The sequence below is a fragment of the Amyelois transitella genome, chromosome 14 (genome assembly GCF_032362555.1).
Source record: "Amyelois transitella isolate CPQ chromosome 14, ilAmyTran1.1, whole genome shotgun sequence".
In the NCBI taxonomy this organism is placed as follows: Eukaryota; Metazoa; Arthropoda; class Insecta; order Lepidoptera; family Pyralidae; genus Amyelois; species Amyelois transitella.
Genome location: NC_083517.1, coordinates 8935979 through 8948052, shown reverse-complemented (window position 1 = coordinate 8948052; position 12074 = coordinate 8935979). Strand labels below are relative to the sequence as shown.

Sequence of the window (12074 nt, the reverse complement as noted above, 5' to 3'; positions counted from 1 at the left end):
ATATTGCCTTTCAACGTTTTTGTATAAATCTTCTGAACTTCAAAACTACCCTACTTACACACTCACCCTGTAAGCTGTCCATTGTTAAGTTGCTCCGAGATCGGTGGAGACTTTATCTGGGAAAACATGACCTTCTCATTCAGCTCCCCCCGGCTGCCTCGACCCTGAAGCGGCAGGTGGATCTGGGTGTCCTTAGAATCCATGTTGGCTCCAAGGGTCATCGCCACATGGTCATCGTTGATAAATTTACCCTAAAAAGAAACAGTTTCAAGTTATGTCATTGTGATATTAGCTTTTTAGTTTTCTCATTCCATAATTACTCATCGTTCTTCCCAATGTTTCATGAGCTTAGAATTTTGAATTGATTTTGTAAGGATTCAAAGAATGGACTAAAGCCACAACAAAATCTTCTGTTTTATAAACATTTAACTAAAAGAACAATTCCCAAGTTTATAAGCCTTAGTCGCCTTTTACGACATCCATGGGAAAAAGGAGTGACCCTTTTTTTTTACTCAATATCTGATTAAGTAAATACATAAGTCATAAGTGCTAAGTACCTAGGTATAGGTAAAAAATTCGTGAAGTACTGGGTGTAAGTATAGCAATTTTTTTAAAATTTTAATTTGATCAATATTATCTCGCGACATGTGATTGATTATTGATTTCTCAAACACAAAGAACATTAGCATCAAGACACACCCTCCGAAAATGATTTCTAAAGCGGTAACCGATGTTATACTTGTATCATCTAAAACAGACTAAAGAGTGGTAGTATCGTTCCGCAATCAGTGTTATTATTAACTCGTTAGTACTTAAATTGTCATGGAACTTCAAGCTTGCACCCCGTTGTGACGTAACGTGCCCTTGAACCTTATGGAAAGCGCCCACTCTGAACACCATCCACGCATCATGTAATTCCTAGTAGCTGAAAATACCACGTCGTACGTACGTACGTACGCCATCTGGCGAGTATTGATTTTTACAACTGGTAAAGTAAGTAGATTCATTTTATATTGATTTAAAGAAAGAAAGTAGATAAAAAGAAAAAAATGTTTATTTGGTACAATAATAATATATCAAGAACAGAAACCTTAATCTATAACAACTTTTGTACCAAAATGGCCACCCCTTCAGCATTTATCGTAGAAGGACTTCTTTATCCATCTCCTTCTACTTCTTAGCCTTCGTCTTTGATAAATATTCGATGACTTCAGCTCCCTCCACTGTTAATAATATTTTGGGCACTTAGGGTCCATTTGCTGTCCCCCTGATCACCCTTCTTCTTCATCGTGCATAAGTCTCAGAATTACTTCCTGACCTCTCAGGAGGGTACAAAGCAGGGTGGGATGCGCTTTTTGACATTGATCTTGGATTGTATAAATCAGGTTTTTACACGAAGCGTCCTCCGTTTGACCTTTGCAGAGGAACCTGACTTATATTGGATCATTGTAGAAGATGCACTAGACGAATGAGCTCATTCCCCGTCTTTGACGACATTCTACGGTGGGAGATGTAGTGGTCCTATTCTATTATATTGCTGGGAACCACGGCACTGCCTGAATATGTAACCTAACAGGCAATTTACACACCTACTAAAAAGCCAACAAAGCAAAGTAGGTGAGATAATTAAAAAGGCCTAAATTCCACTCAAACCTAATTGAACTGTGTCAATTCTGGCTACTACCTGCTAATTTAATAGTTCACACTGCACCGTTACGTTACTCAGGTTCATTGTATTCGCTCAATTTGAAACGTATGTTACGTAGGATAAAGTTTAAATCTGTGTAAAATTAACTGAATCAATATCTGAAGATTTGAAGTGCCTCTCCATTGAAGCTTCTAGCTTATAAAGAGAGCGTGTTAGCTATAATTTTTGTTGACACTGGAACACACCGACCTATCCAAAAAGTTAAACTTATATGATTTTTACAAATCCATATGCGATAGACAGAGTCAACAATAGCACGTTTTGGTGGAACTAAGGTTCTGAGTAGGGTTATAATTACTTTTCTTGGACTTTTAGTCCAACGTTGACAGTCTTTCTCTAAGCGCAAAACAGATATGAAGCTGAAGCTTAATAAGGCAAACCTCTGGTGGACCTGTCACGACTATGTAAGTATACTGAATATGCTGTACCTTTGATAAATTAACAAGCGACTACACAATGTGTTTTTTCAAAAACTTTCACATATTAATTGGATATTAATTGAACCCTGAACCGAAAGTTTAAGAATCAGAAACCCTAACCCCTCTACCATTAGACGTATTGAACGCTAACGTCTATTGAGCTAAATTATCGTGTCAACGAGTTGAAGGATAGAATCGTATTGTTTTTATTGGTGATGACACGAAATGTTCACTTGATCTGTGCTCTTTTCTATAATTGATTTTAACCTCCTATACAATACAAGGAGTGTTATGTAGGCATGTAAATTTTTGATCAAGTCTAAGGTAACAATATGGTTTTACGTTTGTATGTTGAGACGGTTCGTAGCAACTTTTTTTATGTTACACGTTTTTATCTCTTACGGAGTAGAGAGAACCAAAAAAAGACTCTGAAGACTAGGTAGAAGATGAAGAAAGCTTAATTTATTAATAAACAAGATAAATGATAATGATAGATACAATGTTTCCACGTTCATAATTCGAATTGCGGCCAGGGCACGAACAAAAAACGAACTTTTTCTGATTGGCTTGGGTCTTGGATATTTATATAAGTTTGTATTATAAAATACAATTTAAAATTATCTATATTGCCCATAAAAAAATTGTTCCTTACTTAATCATTTATTTATTTATAAACCTAAATTTTAACAATATGCTTTAGAAGAGAACTAGCTAGCTCACATTACAATACATTACGTTACAGTATGAACCTTAGTCTGGGTTAACGCCAGTTCTAAATCAATGTTTTATAATGAGACTATGTGTAAAATACGTGATATTTATACTACGTACAGTCATTGGCCACTACCACACCAAGTACCACTACACGTCTGTCTGCGATTGGCGCTCGCACGCAACTGTCAACTTGACATTTATAATACCGACTTGTGTGTGTGAGACAGCGTATTGTATCCATTACTAGATACAAACTACACACTATGTATTTTTTTTTATCACTATCTTACTGACGTGCTACTATGTTATGTATATATACCTACGCACTCTCTTTTTTGTGACAAAAACCTTGTACAAGTAGGTAGTAACTTTTTCATTATCCCGGGCGGATATTTGTGCAAGGAAAACACCAGACCGTAAAAATTTCTCCACGTCATTACACATCTTATCCTCATGTGACCCATAAAGTGGACCCTGAGCTTCGAGGCTTGAAGGATGATGAACACGCAAAGATGTGTCTAAGAAAAACATTTATGTTGTTCTCTAGTACGAGAAACTATTCTATTCTAAGTTTAATTAATATTGTGAAGTTGACGTTGTTGAAGAAAATGCTGCAGTGCAGTTTGTTACCGCTTCTTCTGCACTGACGCCTTACAAGCGGCAGTAAACTTAGTTTTTAAGTAATTTATTTGACGTCAACCAATGTTGTTAAACCATATACGTTTTGACAATTATTAAGCGACATATAGTATCCTATAGTAATTAATAAAAATTTTGAAACGATTTTAGGCGATTCATTAGAAACCTGCCACTATTTCAGAATCACAATTCCATCATTAAACCATTCAACTTAAGGTGTTTTGATGGGCAATAAAGAAAATTTGTATTGTATTGCCTTAGTTGTGACCCCGTAAGGGAATTTATACGTGATTGTGTAATAGTATACACATTAATTTTAATGAAAAAAAAAAAACAAAAGAACATAAACACATTATAAATTTATTTTTACAAGGGAAGCAAAAATTTTTAATTTGTTTATGTTCGCATCCCGATATAATTATCATTTCATTATGTTAAATTATATTTAGTATTATGTAACGCTACCTGCATTTTTAAATTTAAACCTTTATGATCACCCTATCTATTAAAAAAAAATTGCATCTATACATCGTGTAATTTTAAAGATCTAAGCGTACATACATACAGAGGGACAGACGCGGGAAACAACTGCTTCAAACTGGGTAGTGATGTCTCATGTTTTTTTCTGTATTATATGCAGAGATAAATCCTCATATTATTTACATTTATGTGATTCCATGTGTAGGTTACTAATATCCAGGTATGGATCAAATTCACAAAAAAAACCGACTACTTAAAGAAGTATTCGTCCATACTTTATCACGATATCAAGTGCGTACCTACTTTAATTTATCGCATAACGAAGTCCATGGAAAACAGTTACTTGCGTGATCCCCAAAATAACGGTAACAAAAACGTTTTATATATGCCCATTGACGTCAAACGAACGGCCTATAAATGTATGAGAATTACATTTTAATATGGTTCACTTGTAGATCAAATCTTATGAAATTCAATATAACGGTTTGCATCCATTATATGAATAAATAACAGTTCTTGCGGTATACATACATATAATCACATCTTTATCCCTTACGGGTAGACAAAATCAACAGTCTGGAAAAGACTGAAAGACCACTGATAAGACTATGACAATGAACGGTATATTAACCTTTGGAGCAATGCGGTCTTTCCGCGATAGAGGCCTGCGTTTTTCTCAGTATTTATACGGTTTACCGTACTAACATACATACATGTACATACATATAATCACATCTTTATCCTTTGCGGGGTAGACTGAGCCAACACTCTTAAAAAGACTAAATGGCCGCGTTCAGCTGCTTGGCTTAATGACGGATTTGAGACTCTAATAGTGACAGGTTGCTAGCCCATCACCTCAAAGAAGAATTACCGCACTAAACAAATTTTAATTAATTAAATTTAAAAAATTCAAATTTAATTAATTAAATTGGAATTATTATCCATTAATAAACATATCCGAATTGTGTTTATCGTACCTAAATGCTCCTGCTGTTAGTTTCGATCGTTATCTCCCTTTTGACCTCATAATCCCTTAAAATATTCTAATTTCGTGACCCTTAGAACATTGGTTAGCATTTCAAAATTAAATATTTTTAATCATTATTATGCGAAACTTCAACATCCCTCAATAATTGTCATTTCTTTTGGCTTCACAACATTGGTTGACGTCAAATAAATTACTAATAACTTACAGCCGCTTCCAAAGCGTCAGTGGAGAAGAAGCGGTAACAACTACCCTGCAGCATTTTCCTCAACAACGTCAACTTCACAATTATCCAATCTTAGAATAGAAATGAGAGAATACATACAATCATATTAATCCTACTATTATTATAAATGCGAAAGTTTGTGAGTATGTCAGGATGTCAGTATGGATATTTGTTACTCTTTCACGTAAAAACTACTGAACCGATTACGATGAAATTTGGTATGTAGGTAGCTGAAGACCCAAAATAATATATAGGCTACTATTTTTATCCCGGAGTTGCCGCGAGATTGATTACTCGCGGACGAAGTCGCGGGCGGCCTACAATACATTAAGTTCGGTACAATTTGAACTTAGGTATATTTGAGTCAGTAACGAAACGAAGATGACTCTTTGTGAAGGCACATTTGCATGTGATAAAATTACAAATGATATCTACATACCAAATAACAATAATAAATTCAAAACACGTGTCACTTCCTCCGTACATCTGATAATAATGTGACTTATTAATGTCATATCAAGATTTAGAGCCAAGGTAGTGTCATTAAAAAGTCGGGCATATAAAAAACATTTATTTGCTCTCTATAACATTTTGTTCGAATATTTTTGAGACTATTAGCTCTGTCTACCTCGTAAGGAATAAAAGACGTGACATATGTATGTAAAGCTAATATCTCCACTTAAATATAAGAACATCATCACGTATACAGGAAATTTTCGTATTATAAGAAGACTGAAAGATTTAGCAACTAGACTCTTTGATGGCACATCAAAGAGTCTAGTTGCTAGTCTGCCTAGCCACTTCGACCTTTGATGACCCAATGATTGGTGCAGATCTTTTATCGCCTCTTACGACATATGCAGTAAAGAGATCCTATTGTGTTACTGGCTATAAGTAGGTACCAATATTATTCTGTTATATTTTGTATAAAAAAAAATTACATATAACCACGTCTATATCCCTTGCAGGGAAGACAGAGTCAACAGTCTTGAAAACTGATGGGTCACATTCAGCTTGTTTGGCTTAATGATAGAATTGAGATTCACATAGTGATAGGTTGCTAGCCCATCGCCTAAAAAAAGAAGAATCCCAAAAAATTTATTTCGTTACGTAACAAAATACTTACAATATAATAATTTTAACTAGGTACATTATTTACAATGTGGGGTAATTGCTCTTTTGCCTTACAAAAGTACTTGGAAATCGCATTTAACAAAGGAATCATCTGTTTCGTAATAAAATCTGCATGTACTTAATTAAACTTTGATAAGAAATATCGGTCAGACAACCCCTTGTTCTAGTCTAAATACGTTATTATTTATTTTAACTACTTTACGATTTAATAATGATTAATAAATGTTTATTAATATTTATGATCGCAACTATAACGTACCTTGATCAAATCGGAGACGTCAATAGGTCAGGTCAAGAGTCAGGTCAACCGAAATTGACGAGCCGGCATGAACGAAGTTATGAATGTGGATGAAGCGAAAGAAGTATGCAAGGAACGTGGCTAGCGGAAAGATGTGGTCTCTGCCTACCCCTCCAAGAGAGAGGCGTGATTATATTTATGTATATACATTGAACGTACTTCGCCTGTGTTTAAATAAAATAATTGATTATTTCCCATTTCCCACGGAATTGCGAGATAGACAGAGCCAATACTCTCGGAAAGACTGAGAGGCCACGTTCAGCTGTGTAGCCTAATAGAGGAATTGAGATCCAAATAATGAAAGATTGCTTTATAGCCAATCACCTAAATATTTATTAACTTAACTCTTTGTATTGTATTATCCTACTACTATTATAAAGGCGAAAGTTTGTATGGATGTTTGTTACTCTTTCACGCAAAAACTACTGAACCGATTACCATGAAATTTGGTATGTAGGTAGCTGAAGACCCAGAATAACACATAGGCTACTTTTTATCCCAGAGTTCCCGCGGGATTGATAGGGTTTCCATGCGGACGAAGTCGCGGGCGGCCTCTAGTTATACATATTTAAAGGTATTAATATTCTTTAGTAAAGCCAATTGCAGATTTTCCTATCTCTAACAGCCGTTATCGAAATTGGTAAGTAATAATCTCGCTTTGAAACCAACAAAAAGAAAACTAAAACAGATTTTTTCAGATAACAATATTAATTGATAATTAAATTGGTGTCTTAGTAACATAAATTCATACACATCACGTCTTTAACCATTACGAGGCAGACAGAATCCGCAATCTCCAATAATTAGAAAGTCACGTTCTGTTTCATAGATTTATCTTATTTTATAACCGTGTAGCGGTATTTTTTATTTGAATCGAAGGACTAATTTACTAATTGGTTCTTTATATAGTTCCACGAAATGGATGTGCCATACGAATAGACAGACAAACATGACGACACTATATGAGAGTAAATTTTATGGCTACGGAATCCTCATTCATTCATATAATTACGTCTATATCTCTTGCGGGGTAGGCAGAGTCGATTGTCTTAAAAGACTGAAAGGCCAGCTGATAGGTTTTATGATAGAATTGAGAAGCTACGGAATCTTCAAAAGTTATTAGGGGAATTTATAATTTGTGTAGCAAATAACGTTCTTAAATCTTAAGTTATAATGTTTCTTTGTTAGAAAAAAACTAGGTTTTACCTTGGCCTTCTTCTCCAATTCTTATGCGAAACGAAATATTCTGATATTTAAGTGCTATAAACCGATTCAGTGTGAGTGGTACAAGGGCCGCATCAATTTTCAGCGCCTTTCGTGCCATCTGCATTTAATCGGATATTATAGGATGACGCTAACGGCAGCATTTAGATAACTAGCCGTTTATCGCAACTTTGCTCCCATAAGAGTTAAAAAAATTAAGAATAGGTTATGGGCTACATATTATTACTATGTGTAACTGAGAATCAAATATCTTTATTCCATCTGTGATATAAAGCTAAACTTGCTTTCTTATTATATGATTTAACTCTATCTTTCGCGTTTATTCCATAAAAATATATAGATTGCCGGAAACCATACGGCAAAAAGATTTAGAAAAGAACCATTCTACTTTAAAAAGAACCATTCCATGATTTTTCATGGATGTTGTTAATGGTAACTAAGGGATATGCTTATCAACTTAGGATTCCTCTTTTAGGCGATGCATTAGCAACCTGTCATACTATTTGAATCTCAATTATATCATGGAGCCATACAACTAAGCGGGGCATTTCAGTCTTTTCGAAATTATTGGCTCTGTCTACCCCGCAAGGGATATAGAAGTGACTATGTGTGTAAGTATAAAGATTTCCAAGTCGTAAAAGACATTGCCAAGTTGATGAATTGATAATAAAGATCCGTATCAGTTATTCCTTTAGAAGGCACGCTAATCTGTATTGTCGGTCGTTACTTGGCCATAGATATTGTCACGTCTATACCCAATACAGTTAGGCGGAACCTTAAATTGTTTGACAAAAAAGCTTCCAGCATTTGTGGGTTTATAACTTGAATCTTCACCACTCTGGAGAAGAGCCCGGGGTATGCCTTTGACCATGGATCCTGGATTGGGTGGGTCAGGTTTTTACACGAAGCAACTCCCGTCTGACCTCCGCAACCTTTGCAGGGGACCCTGACCCGTATTGGATCGATCATGCTTACACATCCAGTTTGCTGAACGTGCAGGTTTCCTCATGATGTTTTCCCTCACCGTAAAAGCATCGGTTAGTATTAAAAATAGTGTACATAACCTCTAAAACAGTTATTGGTATATGGCCAGGGTGGGATTCGAACGTGTGCCTTTTTGCGCCACACTCATTTTAACCGGACACCTCATCGATTAGACCACCGACGTTCTTTATTTCTAACTAGCTGTGCCCGCGATTTCGTCCGCGTGGAATAGTTATTTTAGGCATCAAGGTTGAATAATTTACCCCGTTTTTTTTTCACATTTTCCATTATTTCTTCGCTCCTAATAGTTGCAGCGTGATATTATATATCCTTAAGCCTTCCTCGATAAATGGTCTATTCAACACAAAAAGAATTTTTCAATTCGAACCAATAGTTCCTGAGATTAGCGCGTTCTAACAAACAAACAAACTCTTCAACTTTATAATATTAGTAAAGATTGAATAATATGAAATATCACCTCACCTGCAACCAAATGCCGTTGATGTTTGCTAGCATCAAGAAACGACCAAACGCGACAACACACTACACTCGATTGATGTGAAAACGAATATTGTGAGTTGGTTGGTGTCGTGAACATTTTATCGCGTAACATAATTAAGCCGATTAATGGAATGTTTAATAGAAATAATCACACATACATTTTTTTAAGAGAGCCCGTGCCTCATTGTACTCCAGCCTAATTTTGCAAGTGGGTTACGTTACCATGAAAGAATTCTATTGGTTTTTGATGTACATTACTCTATTTTATTTATTTATTTTTATTTATATATATATCAGGGAAAAAGTAGAAAAAGTACTTAAACTAAGGAGAATGTGTCAAAGGTACATAGTATCTGTCACTAAAATTTTTAAGTTCGTTGTGCAACAAAATAGGTTTAGTCGTTTTTTTAAATATTCACAATTTTATAAGAAATATAAGTGTTCGCGAAGTCTTTATTCTTGACGAACCACAAGTTTTTCAAATCTCTAGCGTTTCATTACTACAGTAAAAGTAAGAATTGCCCAACTGTAGCGAAAACGTCTGCTTGTAATAAGAAGGAAAAAACTTCTTCGAAACGTCTACTGGCAGATAAAGTAATTAATGTGTTGTCAAGTCCTGATAACTGTAAGGGTTTGATACAATCTCGATAAGTTTACTTCGGTATTAACAATGACAACAAAAATTGACAAACGTGTATTGGAAGCAGAATATAGCCGCTCCAATTCTTTTAGCTAAAGAAAGTAAGATTAAGCCTTGATGATCATAGAATTAATACATACAGTTACGTCTATATCCCTTGCGGGGTAGACGGTTTCAACAGTCTTGTAAAGACTAACAGGCCACGTACAGCTTTATGACATACTAGCGACCCGCCCCGGCTTCGCACGGGTGCAAAATTCGGAAAATTCGATAAGCGATAGACATATACCATCGCGGACTTTTCTGTAGACCTTTTCAAGGTGTACAATACTTAGTACATTATTTTTATAAATCCTGTAAGGTTAAGCCTGCGTACGCAATATAAGCGGCAAGAAATGTAAGAATTTACGACACCACATTAGAAACCCTGAAAATAACAGTATTTCTCCATTATTTAATAGATGTTATTCTACGTAAAAACCTTCCTCTTGAATCACTCTACCTGTTACAAAAAACCGCATCAAAATCCGTTGCGTAATTTTAAAGATTTAAGCATACAGACAAACAGACTAAAATAGCGACTTTGTTTACTATGTAGTGATATACTAGTAAAGATGGAATTGAGATTCAAAAAGTGACAGGTTGCTTCCCCATCGCTTACAATAAGATAAGTTTATTAGCTATTTCTTTTGTTGCCTTTTACGACATCCATAGGAAGTATAGTGTGGTCCTATTATATACATATATTTAAACCATTTCATAACATTGTCAGCGGCATACTGACATTAACTCTACAAATATGGGCTATTATTAGATTTCTGAAAATGCACTAGGAAATTTAAAATAATCATAAGACTCCCAAATTTAGACTAGACGAGATCATGCGTAAATATTTTTAATATATATACTCCAATGCCTAAAAAAAATGTCAATTAAAAATCACACTAAAACAATTCCTTATCACGAATACAATGTGATTATCACTAATTACGACAAATCCTCGTGATGACAGATTATAATGTGACAATCGCAGTAAGTAACAATGTCTGTGCCTGTTTATAGTCTACAGGTGTACATTTAGAATTCTGATAAGTATTCCTTATCAAAGACAGGATGCCTACACGCTTTCGACCGGCCTATGCAGATAAAAAAAGAACTCTGCACTACGAAATCTTTGACAATGCGTTTTTAGAATCCTGATTCTTATACTTCCTCAAAAAAATTCTTCATGACTAAGCGATGGGCTTATAAACTTGGGATTCTTCTTTTAGGCGATGAGTTAGCAACCTGTCGCTATTTAAATCTCAATTCTGTCATTAAGCCAAACGGCTGAACGACTGAACGTGGCCTATCAGTTTCAAGACTGTTGGCTCTATGTACCCCGCAAGGGATATAGACGTGATTCTATGTATATGTATCTATTCTTATTCTACTTAATTACAAAATGTAGCGTAACATACAACCAGACAAGAATGGAATCACAATAATAACGTTAGTAGGTACAGAAGGAAGACCAGAATACATATGCGCGTGAATATGACACAGACCTCAAGCCTCCATAAAGCTATATTATACAAAGTATACAGTTAAATTGTCATCACGATCCAGGCACGACATTGGAAGAGTTAAACAATAAAGTTTCTATTAAATACTTCCTCATCACTTAAACATTTGTATGGGAAATTTGAGTACTTATGCGTGACCTCAATCTGCCAGAAGAAAGATGAGAACTAAGATGGTGCACACAAGCTGATTATAAAGCCTTTTTATTTGTTGTATGTTAATATATTTATATTACACAAGTATAAAAGAAAAAAAAGTGAATCGCAAGTGTAGTGTCAATCTTGCGATTAAGCCGTGTGTAAACAGTAAATTTTGTAATAGCTTGACGTCAAAGAAAATACTGCATCCGAGCCGGATTTTAATTTTAAGTAGGACCAAGGTTTTTCCATGGAGAACGCAACCAGGAATAGGGGAATTGTTAAAATGTTAGAATGAACGAACATATATATTACGATTTTATAATAGGCTGGTCCGCCTGATGCAAAATCGTTTAGAAATCTGAAAGCCTAAACGATTTGGCGTCAGGCGGACCAGTCATTTATTGGAGCTATCATCGAAG

At 35.2% G+C, this 12074-nt stretch overlaps 1 protein-coding gene across 2 annotated transcripts in view; it reads right to left on the bottom strand.

Annotated features, from left to right (window-relative positions):
- LOC106132402 (ATP-binding cassette sub-family G member 1) overlaps positions 1-12074 on the bottom strand; it is a 36156-nt gene that overhangs the window by 10072 nt on the left and 14010 nt on the right. The window contains exons 1-2 of one of the 2 annotated variants that reach the window (XM_060948012.1): positions 9295-9393; positions 67-251 (exon numbers count right to left, since the gene is read on the bottom strand). In XM_060948012.1, the coding sequence (XP_060803995.1) occupies positions 67-251; positions 9295-9327 (218 nt within the window). In that variant the 5' untranslated portion in view covers positions 9328-9393. Of the gene's footprint in view, positions 1-66; positions 252-9294; positions 9394-12074 lie in introns of those variants that run through there. The other variant, XM_013331805.2, reaches the window with a different exon arrangement.